The 12,959-nt window shown below is 37.2% G+C and overlaps 1 protein-coding gene across 2 annotated transcripts in view; it reads left to right on the forward strand.

Moving 5' to 3' along the window:
- The window catches only part of LOC115435885 (uncharacterized), a 39,927-nt gene that overhangs the window by 11,333 nt on the left and 15,635 nt on the right, over nt 1-12,959 (forward strand). For both annotated transcript variants that reach the window (XM_030158495.1, XM_030158496.1), the window contains exon 7: nt 89-163. In XM_030158495.1, coding sequence (XP_030014355.1) covers nt 89-163 — 75 coding nt within the window. The remainder of the gene's footprint in view (nt 1-88; nt 164-12,959) is intronic.

Below are 12,959 nucleotides of genomic sequence, written 5' to 3' on the forward strand. Positions count from 1 at the left end.
GCCCCGGCCAGGAGGGTAACGTGGACGGGGGGGAAGTCAATGAGTCTTACTTCATCTGAGAGTGTGTGTGTCCTCTCTTTGTCCCCAGGCAAGTGTCAGACCTGGTGCTGATTGATCCCATCCCAGAGGACGTTTTTGAGGAGGACCAGTGGAGGGAGTACTGGTGAGTTCCAGGAAGGATGAGATTGAGTGGGGGGGGGGGAAGAGAAGAGAAGATGAAGTGATGTTGAAAAAGCAGAAACCAGGGAGGGATGTGAGAATCCGGAATGGAAAAGAAGATTGAGAAAAGAGGAAGGAGCCTAGTGTGGAAAGGAGGACGATAAGGAGCTCTGAAGGGCAGAGAGGAGCAGATAAAAAGTGAGAGCAGAAGAAAAAAAAAAGAAGAGGATTAGGAGCGAGGAGAAGCTAGCATGTTTCACAAGTGACGCTCCAAACTCTTCCCTTATTGGCTTTTATGTGCAGATTTCACCCACAGTTGATTATCTTTCCTGGGTGGGGCTCATTAGCATGATTAATTGGAGGCCAAAGAAGCTCATTAGTTGTTCACACTCTTTTAGCGTGAAGCAGATGAGGGGAGAACGAGGGTTGTGGTGGTGGTCGGGCCTGACTGACAGACAGTGTAATAACACTGCTTTAATCCTTCAGGCGAGATATACTGTATGTCAAGTGGTAGTCATTGTCGCAGCATATATCTCATTATGCATTAATTATCATATAGGAGAAACTGGCTGTTATTAATGATAAGAGTGTGCGCAGGAGGAATGTTGGGAAAACTGTCAATTATGCAACGCTAACAGCAGCTCGCATTGTTTACAGTGCGAAATGTAGAGTGTAGCATGTCATGTGGAATCGTTTAAAGGTCTTTTGCTGAATTATTTAATTATGTAATTTTAGTGGACAATGCTAAGTTTTTAGCTGCAACTAACAGGCTAGCAACGCTGGCTACGTAAACAAATCTGTCCGTTCTGTTTTTGCAATTTAGAGAACAGGTTAAGTAGCTTAGGTAGGCCATGACTTATTATGAAGGTGCTGTGTCCGTTGTCGTCGTCATCATCTTCATTAGCCATTAGCCATCATTAGCCTCATTAGCCTAGCATTTCTTCAAAAATCTTCTCTGACAAAATTACTGGTTGGATTCATTTAAAATTTTATATGTAGCTTCCTTGGGAAAGCATTTACAAAGTTTTTTCACAGTTTTGACAAATTTTGATTTTTTTTTTTTTTTGTACAAATTTTCGAAATATTAAAAATTTGCCTTTACTTAAAATGGTCTATATTTTGAAGGCTTATAACATGGAAATGGTTAAAGATATTAATATAGTTAGTACTACACTTGTGTATATACTATAGTTAGTACTAGCACTGATACAAAGTCATATATGGACAGTCATTTGGATCCATGACCTTTGACCTTGAAGATTCAAGCTCAAGGTTACCAATGTTTTGACTTCAACAGTCTTCTTGTCCAAAACTACTGGTTGGATTCATTCCAGATTTTTATGTAGCTTCCCTTAGACAGTGTCTACAAAGTTAATCCACAGTTTTGACAAATGTTGACTTTTTAATTTTTGACGAATTTTGGAAATATTAAAAGTTTGCCTTTACTTGACGTCCATGTTTTGATGGTTTATAACATGTAAATGCTTAGAGATATGAATATAATTACTATTGAGCACTGATAGAAGTCATATACAGAGTCAGCCAAAATAATGTATACACACATCAGGAAAAGAAAAACTTGCATAAATATTTCAATACCAAATTTATTCAAACATCACAAGATTAATACAAGTTACCTTTGGCCTCTACAATTACAAGAGGTGTTCAAAGTGGTGGCCATTGGCTTCCAGACATTTATGTGTATGGTGAACTTCATGAATCTGTGAAATTGTCCGACGTGTAGGAGGTTCTGAACCAAACTCATGCCTCCATTGTCTTTGGACTTCAAAAACATTGTCAAATTTGAAGTACCACTTTAAAATGGTCTTACAATGTCTCAATCGACAATTGTACCGCCACCATGTTTTAGACGTCACTTGTTGATGCTACATTCATGAGGATAATGCCATCTGTTGGGAAAACATCATACAACAGTACACAGTGTTATTGTAATTTGATCAAACTTTTCAAGAGGTATCTATGTGTATAGAAGTACTTATATAAATTAAATATTTATGCAAGTTTTTCTTTTCCTGATGTGTGTATACATTATTTTGGGTGACTCTGTATGGACTTTAATTGAATTAGTTGAGTTCTCCTCCAGTGACAGTACCGCCCACTTCTATTGGCAGATTGATCTCCTGCATCCAGACCACAGGACTCTAACATAGAGACAGAACCTGGCAACCTCACAAATTCAACAAAGCAAATTGACTCTTGATAGAACATGGCAATTTTACAATTTAAAGAGCAGATTAAATAGTTTTTTTTCCCTTCTTTTTTGGATTTAATGGCTGTTTCTGCTGCCATCTGCGATCAGGTCTGCAGCGTTAATACGCGCATAAAAAAGTACGGCAAAATAACTAATCTCATTTTGGCACGGTCTCACGACTTGATGCATCTGTAGTTCCGTCCAGCGATATTAGCTCACACGTTATGTAAGCATGAGTCAAGCCAGATAAGAAATGGATCCCTGAAAATGGCCTAATTTGTACGTGAGTCAAAGTGGAGCAGCACCATTTATCAGGGGTATGTGTCCAATTATCCTCTGATTAATAGGCATTCATTTCACTGAGTACATGACAGTGCAGCCACAATCCAATTACTCTATAGAGAAGCAACGGAGAGATGAAATGAACCAAAGACTTACATTTACTCTGCAAAAAACAGTTTTATCATCTATGCCTGATTTCCACGGAGGAGTAAAAATAGAAGCAGGAATGGGATATACAGTATGAAGATGTAAGAGATGCACCTCCACGCATCACGGCATCCATTTTTTTTTTTTTTTTCTTCTCTGCTCCCTGTTTTGTGTTCCCTAAGCTTGCATGTAGGTGTGTGTTTCCAGCTCAGATATGGGTTTATTAGCTGTCGGAGGTCTTACAGTATTTGGTACACAAGATAAGTAATGCAGAGGGGAGCCGGGCTGCACCTGAGCGGGATTGTGGGAGACCGTATCAGCTTTGCACTGCAAGCAGAGGATTTACACATCAAAGACCTGCTCATTAACAGAGGCTCACTCCCAAAATTAGTTCTGTTACATCCTACAAAATGACTCGCTGCCGTCTCCGGAGAGCGGCGTTTCCGGTGCGTGCATGTAGGCAAACGTGCACCGGGTCTGGAATCGTTGTAAGGGGTCATGTGGGATTTTTTTCCTTTACAGCCGTCGCAGCATGTGTCTCATTTCCTCACGGGCATAGATAATACTTCCTGATGAAAAACCGAGCAGTGGGTCTTGCAGCAGAGATTAGGAGAAGCCCTGGCATAAGTCTGGACAAATTGCATTCAGGACAAGAGCCACTGTTGGACTGACTCGCTGCTGTCAGTCTTTGTTTCAGCAGCTCCAGTGATGGAAGCCTTGCATCGTCACACTCACATTCCCCCCCCAGTTTCCCTCCTTTACACACTGATCTCTGTATTTCTACTCCACTCCTTATGGACGTCAAAGTCACATACAGCTCAATTTTAACCAGGACCAGCACAATGTTTTTCTTTTTTTTGAAATGATCTTTTTATTAGAAAGGCAAATGTCCGTCACATATATTAATTACATAATCATTCATAAAAATACAATAGGATGGATGCCAAAATTTTAGATCATTATATCCATTTTGCCCTTCTCTAATTTCTTTTTTTATGGATTCTTAATTTTTAGTTGAAACATAAATACAACAACACAGAACAGGGGAGCGCACCACCTCATACAATCATAACTTCACATAAAAGGAGATAGATTAACACAAAGCACGAATATAATCAAATGAAATCTGATGTGGTTGGTTTTACGTACTCAGTCCATTTAGAGCAGATTTTATAAAATGTTTCTTCTTCAGCTTTGAGGGAAAACGATATCTTCTCCATAACATAAATCTCATAGACAGTTCCAATCCATTCATCCATGGTGGGCGGTTCTACTTTTGACCATTTCCTTGTAACTGATTTCTTACTGGCTGCCAACAGTATAGCCAATAATTTTTTGTCTTTAATGCTCCATGACTCAAACGATAGATTACCCAAATACATGGTCTCATATTTAAACAAAATGTTTACATTAAATACATTTTGTATATGTTTGTATATCTCTTCCCAGTAAGGTCTTATAACCGGACAGTCCCAGAAAGTATGGAAGTACAGTGTTTTTCAACCTTGGGGTCGGGACCCCACGTGGGGGGAATTCAAGATAAGATAAGATAAGATAAGATAAGATAAGATAAGATAAGATAAGATAAGATATGCCTTTATTAGTCCCACAAGATGAAATTCTCGGTTTACAGCAGCAAAGTATAAAAGCACACAAGAGCAAACGAAGTGCAAAATCAAGACAAACACAAATCAAGAAAAATATATGCACTTTTTACAGCTGTACACATGCTGATCATGCCATAGGTTTATTGCACGGTTTACTGTACTGTTTATTGCACAGAATTTTTGGAGCGGAAACGGGGTCAAATGGGGTCACCTAAAATTTCTAGTAATTTATAAAAAAACAAAACAAAAAACAAAACAGAAAACTTACTAATACAAAATATATGGCGAGTTGAGAGAGACAATCACAATACAGACTTTTTTTCTCAGAATTCTGACTTCAGTCTCAGAATTCTAAACTTTTTCTCAGAATTCAGACTTTTTTCTCAAAATTCTGACTTGAATCTCAGAATTCTGAGTTTAATCTCAGAATTCTAACTTTTTTCTCAGAATTGTGACTTTTTCTCTAAAAGATAAAATAAAATTAAGGTCCTATATATATATATATATATATATATATATATATTTTTTTTTTTTTTATTATTATTCTAAGAAAAAAACATCAACATTCTGAGATTAAAGTCAGAATTCAGATTTTTTTTCTCATAATAATAATAATAATTAAAAAAAATATTTATTGGATCTTAATTTAAATTTTTTTTCCCAGTGGCTCTAATCATCTTCTATACTTGACTGTTAATGTCTCAGTGTCATTTTTGTACTTTGCCTTCAGGCTGGATCGAACCCTTTGGAGGGCCAGGTTTGGCCCACGGGCTGTATGTTTGACACTCCTGTTCTGATATCTGTACAAGTGATTTCTCGTCTCAGCTCTGGTTCCAAACATATAAACACTATGCACGACCACGTCTTTTTCCACTATCAGCTTTAATCTGCTGCTATAATAGGATTGATCCCTCTACTAGAATCTGGTAGAGGGGGATTCACTTCCATTTGGCCACAAAACAGCATCAGATTGGACGTTAATAGTGGCTGATTGATCTGTCTTCTAACAAACTTCAATAAGGACAATACAAAATATAAAAGCTCATGTTCTGCTTGTGGAGTTTGTAGGTATGGCTTTTACATACCTGGATACATAAAAATATCATCAAAATATACAGTTTTCATTCATAAAAATACAATATGTTACAGACATAGAAGTACAGTGAAATTAGCTGCACAGTAAAACAGATTTAGGAGGATTTAGGGTGATCAAAATGCAAAAGTGGAAAAAAAAACACAACCTTCAAGTAAGTTTTTGTATTTTTTAGGCTGGTTTAACTTGGTATGTTTTTCTAAATAAGTAATAGGTGTGTTTTCCTTGACAACTAAGGAAGTAGATTAAAGATGAGTCACAATCGCACACTGATGGATCTGGAAAATCTTACACAGGGTAGGTTTTGCAGGGTTGGATGGAAGGACAGAAGATGGGAAACCTTATATAAATGTCAGTGGATTTAATGAATGACCCACAAAAATACTCATAAGCTATTTGTTATTATATCGTGCCTTGTATCCACACTCCTACCCCAGTGTTCTGAAAGCAAAACAGGAATCAGACCAGTGTTCTGAGAAGTTTGTTGGCATAGTGGCAAGGACAGCTTTAACCCTTAGATGTACGAGAGTCTGGACCCGCCACTCCTCCATAAGGGGGTCAATAATGACCCATGTTAATATCAATGTGATTTCATGTCACTTTTGTCATGTTAAAAATAATCATTTGTATTATATTTTAGTCCACAAAAGAATGATTTCATGTTTGAATTTTTTCATTTATTTTTTTACGTTTTGGAGGTCTGTGCTGTCTTTTCTAGAAAAGCACTCATAGAGCCCAGACCTCCACCAAGGCAGATCAGTGCCCCCCCCCGATCACCACCAAAATTTAATCAGTTGTTCCTTGTGCCAGTATCAACATTTCCTGAAATTTTCATCCAAATCTGTCCATAACTTTTTGAGTTATCTTGCACACAAACAGGCAGACAGACAGACAAACAGACAAACCAACGCCAACAAAAGCATAACCTCCTTGGCGGAGGTAATAAAAGTGGGTTTCGATAAATATGACCCCTTTAAGTATCAGTCAGACTCTTAACGAACCCCAGGGGACTAGGATCAGGACCAGGGATCAGTTCGGGGATATTTTAGTCACTGTTTTACTCGACGACTTGTGTTGGTCTCAAAGTAGGAGTTTGTCCGTACACACACATTTATTTGCATGTCGACCGTTGCGTGTGCGCGTTCACCTTCCCTCTCCAGCTGCGAGTGTGTGGGGTGTAAAACTAATTTACCCCATGGGGAATGTATCTGCTCTGAGCTGAAACAGTGGGGAATGCTTTGGTCTAATGGGATGGTCCTCGCAATTTAATGAATGCTGATTGATTGGCAAACTCTGCGTTTTCATGTACTATTACTGTGTTTAGTGCATCTCGGTCCTCACTGGAGAACCACTTGAAAGTCCTCTCACCCCCTCCTTCTGCATCTCCTCTCTTTTAACTGAGGTTTTTTGGTAATAATTTGAATAATTTTAGTTTGATGCTGAGAAACGAAGTCTGACAAAGGCTTAGAGGAGGAATCAGAGGAGTTTCAAGTGAGCTTCTTTAATGTGTGCTCTGTGTGAATGTGCAGGGCTGTTGGCTGTTTCATCTCTTCATGTGTGTGTGGATGTGACGTGTGGAAGTGGCTGCTGAGGGGATGTGAAGTGATGAGTCTGATGCACAGCTGTGGCTGCAGGTTTGATTGAGTTATGAAACCCAAAATGAAAATGACACCGAGCCTCATTCATCATCCACCCGGTCATTAATATGTCATGAGACCAGCACACAGTCATGTTCATGTAAACATTTACACACTACCATAGTGGATGTATACAGATGCACACACAGTCGCACACACACACACAGACGCACACAGACATACATACACAGACATACACACACACAGAAACGCACACATAGACGCACACAGACACACACAGCATCCACATCGGTGTATGTTGGACGGACATGTCTCTCACCTGGAGCCTGTTCTGTCTGACGGCCGGCGTCTGACTGTCACCGTGACAGACGACCGCTCACGGCTTCAAACCGACGCATTCAGCTGATTTATAACGCAGAACACATTTAATACAGTCCTGGTTTTATCCTCCCACAATGCACTTTGTTAAGGAGAGATTTACACACACAATACAACCTCATCTCTTCTACTCGTTTCCTGTCCTCTCCTCTTGTTTCCTGTCCTCTCCTCTCCTCTCGTTTCCTCTCCTCTCCTCTCGTTTCCTCTCCTCTCCTCTCATTTCCTCTCCTTTCGTGTCTTCTCCTTTCCTCTCGTTTCCTCTCCTCTCGTCTCCTCTCCTCTCCTCTCTTTTTTTTGCACACTATTCATTAGAATTTCACAATAGTTAAAATACAGAAGTTTATTAGCACATAAACAACACTAACAAAGCACTAATTCTGACCTATTTTTCTTCTTCCTTTCTGTCTCTTGGTTCTACTGGTTACTTCTACTATTACCAGGTTCGTTTCTGTCTGTGCGCTGGTTTAAGTCGGTCGTCCTGGTCTCATGCTGGTGCAGTAGTTCTGGTCTAATCCTGTGACTGATCACATAACCTCCTCTGTGTAGGTAATTAGATCTCTGTGTGATATTTAATTTGTGCAGTGATGATTTAGCATCACTAATATTGAGCTTGGCAGAGACTTGGAGAGTCACATGAAACAGGAATAATTCCAATACTAATATGCATTACGCACACATCCACAACATCTCTGACCAGGATTTGCTGGAGCTCCAGCCCTGCAGGCTCCAACAGTGTGTTATTCATTATACTTCATACTGTGGTTCTGTAATGGCTCCCATTGTGGCGGCCTCCTCCCTTCCGTCCTCTCCTGACTCAGCTGCCTCCCCCTTCTCCTGCTCCTCCCCCCTCATCCAGAGACTCCCAGACGAGTCAGGAATGCCAATTAATTGTAATTAGAACCACTGTAAGCGTAACTATTGCTGTTACGCTCCACTAATGAAGCAGGGCTGCCGTGGCCCCTGTGTACTTACCCCGGTGTAATCTATAGTATTGATGCAGGGAGGCATGCTGGGAGTGGACAGGGGATGCTGGACTTGGCCTGATGCTGGCTATGGTACAAGAGTGACACCTTGTGGTCGGTGGTAATATTGCACCTAGATTTTTTTTTTTACCATTAAAATGAAAGCTTACTTGCAATTGGATGTACACTACCAGTCAAAAGTTTGGACTCACCTTCTCATTTAAATGGTATGAGATGGACCACAGATGGCCAACAAGTGCTCAGCATCACTGCGAACTCCTTCAAGACTTTTGGAAAACATTTCAGGTGACTACCTCATGAAGCTCATCCAGAGAATGCCAAGAATGTGCAAAGCAGTAATAAAAGCAAAATGTGGCTATTTTGAAGAATCTAAAATGTAAAACATGCTTTGAGTTATGTCACGCTTTTTCAAACTACATAATTTCATATGTGTTCATTCATAGTTTTGATGCCTTCAGTGAGAATCTACAGGGTGGGGAAGCAAAATTTACAATATTTTGAGGTAGGGATTGAAGGACAGTGTATGACCAATTAGTTTATTGAAAGTCATGAGAATTTATTTGCCACAAGAAAATTGACATAATACAAAATGTTTTTATTCTATGTGTCCTCCTTCTTTCTCAATAACTGCCTTCACACGCTTCCTGAAACTTGCGCAAGTGTTCCTCAAATATTCGGGTGACAACTTCTCCCATTCTTCTTTAATAGTATCTTCCAGACTTTCTCGTAATAGTTTTGCTCATAGTCATTCTCTTCTTTCCATTATAAACAGTCTTTATGGACACTCCAACTATTTTTGAAATCTCCTTTGGTGTGACGAGTGCATTCAGCAAATCACACACTCTTCGACGTTTGCTTTCCTGATTACTCATATGGGCAAAAGTTTCTGAAAAGGTATGGATAATAGTGTTAGGTATGATTATGACATCAATATATGTTTGGTTTCAAAACAATTGACATAGTGCCTGCTGAGAAAAAACAACTAAATGTTCATTGTAAATTTTGCTTCCCCACCCTGTACAATGTAAATAGTCATGAAAATAAAGAAAAAAAAACAGGTGAGTCCAAACTTTTGACTGGTAGTGTATGAATTTCAGGTTTAAACTAGTCATATTATTGGTCTTTATGAAAAAATACACTTGATTCCAAATGAATAACAAATTCAAAATAAAATGTATCCCCATGTTAAAGGTAGGATTGTTTGTATCTGTGAAATATAGCAGTATATAGTGTTGACACTGTTTTTCTAATGCTAAGGTTGATGCATCTTAAATCTATATGTAGTCGTACTGGAAACATGACATATTTAGCAAAGTGCGGTTTGTTTGACATCATTAGATAGTAATATATAAATGCTGAAGAACAATATAAAGCTCAAGAATGATTGGCACTATTAGGGTGACATGACAGTGAAAATAAAGTCCAGCTGACCATCGGAATCAGAATATAGATGATGAATCCCTTTATCTTTAGGCTTTTACTTAATTTCAGGTCTGTTTTGCAACCTAATAATCAACTATGAATGTTGCTCTGGTGTAAAACTACATTACTGAGTGATATAATATGTAAAATAATAATTTTTTTTCATTCTTTGTTTACAGTTTTTCCACATTTTGTTTCCAAATCAGTATAAAACTCACTGAAACTGCGGGTTTTTCCATAGAGTCCAGTTGAACACTGAATATGCGACTATAGATGGTTAATCTCTTTATCTTGGGGCTTTTTTCTTATTTCCAGCTCTATATTGGTACCTGAGTTTCTTATATAAAGTTGCTCTGGTGTAAAACTCCATTACTGAATGATACAATATGTAAAAATATTCTTTTTTTTTTATTGTTTGTTTACAGTTTTTCCTCACTCTGTATCCAAATCTATCTAAAACTCACTGAAACTGTGGGCTTTTCCATGCAGTCCAGCTGAACATTGAATATCAGACTATAGACGATGAATCCCTCTATTTAGGCTTTTTTTTTTTTTTTTTTTTTTTTTTTTAATTTGAGCTGTTTGGTACCTGATTTTCTCATATAATATTGTTCCGGTGTAAAACTCCATTACGGAGTGATACAATATGTAAAATAATAAATTTTGTTGTAAAAGAATTCATTTTTTTTCTGTCTTTGTTTACAGTTTTTCCTCATTCTGTATCCAAATCAGTTTAAAATTCACTGAAACTGGGTTTTTCCATACAGTCCAGCTGACCACTGAATATCTGACAATAGATGATTGATCCCTGTATTTTGGAGCTTTTTCTTATATAATATTGTTCCGGTGTAAAACTCCATTATGGAGTGATACAATATGTAAACTAATAATTTTTTTTCATTTTTTGTTTACAGTTTTTTCACATTTTGTATCCAAATCTGTAAAACTCACTAAAACTGTGGGTTTTTCCATACAGTCCCGCTGAACACTGAATATCTGACTATAGAAGATTAATCTCTTTATCTTGAGGCTTTTTTCTTAATTTCAGCTCTGTTTTGGTACCTGATTTTCTTATATAATGTTGCTCTGGTGTAAAACTCCATTACTGTGTGATATAATATGTAAAATAATTCATTTTTTTCTGTCATTGTTTACAGTTTTTCCTCATTCTGTATCCAAATCAGTATAAAACTCACTGAAACTGTAGGTTTTTCCATACAGTCCCGCTGAACACTGAATATCTGACTATAGATGAATAATCTCTTTATCTTGGGGCTTTTTTCTGAATTTCAGCTCTGTTTTAGTAGCTAATTTTCTTATATAAAGTTGCTCTGGTGTAAAACTCCATTACTAAATGATATAATATGTAAAATAATTCTTTTTTTTTTCATTCTTTGTTTACAGTTTTTCCCCATTCTGTATCTGAATCAGTATAAAACTCACTGAAACTGGGTTTTTCCATACAGTCCATCTGACCACTGAATATCTGACTATAGCTGATTAATCCGTGTGTTTTGGGGCTTTTTTCTTAATTTCAGCTCTGTTTTGGTACCTGATTTTCTTATATAATGTTGCTCTGGTGTAAAACTCCATTACTTAGTGATATAATATGTAAAATAATTCATTTTTTTTCATTCTTTGTTTACAGTTTTTCCACAGTCTTTATCCGAATCACTATAAAACTCACTGAAACTGTGGGTTTTTCCATGCAGTCCAGCTGAACACAATATATCTGACTATAGAAGATTAATCCCTGTATTTTGGGGCTTTTTCCTTAATTTCAGCTCTGTTTTGGTACCTGATTTTCTTATATAATGTTGCTGTGGTGTAAAACTCCATTACTGCGTGATATAATATGTAAAATAATTCATTTTTTTCTGTCATTGTTTACAGTTTTTCCTCATTCTGTATCCAAATCAGTATAAAACTCACTGAAACTGTGGGTTTTTCCATAGAATCCAGCTGACCACTGAATATCTGACTATAGATGAATAATCTCTTTATCTTGGGGCTTTTTTCTGAATTTCAGCTCTGTTTTAGTAGCTAATTTTCTTATATAAAGTTGTTCTGGTGTAAAACTCCATTACTAAGTGATATAATATGTAAAATAATTCATTTTTTTCATTCTTTGTTTACAGTTTTTCCCCATTCTGTATCTGAATCAGTATAAAACTCACTGAAACTGGGTTTTTCCATACAGTCCATGTGACCACTGAATATCTGACTATAGCTGATTAATCCCTGTGTTTTGGGGCTTTTTTCTTAATTTCAGCTCTGTTTTGGTACCTGATTTTCTTATATAAAGTTGCTCTGGTGTAAAACTCCATTACTTAGTGATATAATATGTAAAATAATTCATTTTTTTTCATTCTTTGTTTACAGTTTTTCCACAGTCTTTATCCGAATCACTATAAAACTCACTGAAACTGTGGGTTTTTCCATGCAGTCCAGCTGAACACAATATATCTGACTATAGAAGATTAATCCCTGTATTTTGGGGCTTTTTCCTTAATTTCAGCTCTGTTTTGGTACCTGATTTTCTTATATAATGTTGCTGTGGTGTAAAACTCCATTACTGCGTGATATAATATGTAAAATAATTCATTTTTTTTCTGTCATTGTTTACAGTTTTTCCTCATTCTGTATCCAAATCAGTATAAAACTCACTGAAACTGTGGGTTTTTCCATAGAATCCAGCTGACCACTGAATATCTGACTATAGATGAATAATCTCTTTATCTTGGGGCTTTTTTCTGAATTTCAGCTCTGTTTTAGTAGCTAATTTTCTTATATAAAGTTGCTCTGGTGTAAAACTCCATTACTAAATGATATAATATGTAAAATAATTCTTTTTTTTTTCATTCTTTGTTTACAGTTTTTCCCCATTCTGTATCTGAATCAGTATAAAACTCACTGAAACTGGGTTTTTCCATACAGTCCATCTGACCACTGAATATCTGACTATAGCTGATTAATCCGTGTGTTTTGGGGCTTTTTTCTTAATTTCAGCTCTGTTTTGGTACCTGATTTTCTTATATAATGTTGCTCTGGTGTAAAACTCCATTACTTAGTGATATA

The sequence above is a fragment of the Sphaeramia orbicularis genome, chromosome 16, assembly GCF_902148855.1.
Source record: "Sphaeramia orbicularis chromosome 16, fSphaOr1.1, whole genome shotgun sequence".
Classification (NCBI taxonomy): Eukaryota; Metazoa; Chordata; class Actinopteri; order Kurtiformes; family Apogonidae; genus Sphaeramia; species Sphaeramia orbicularis.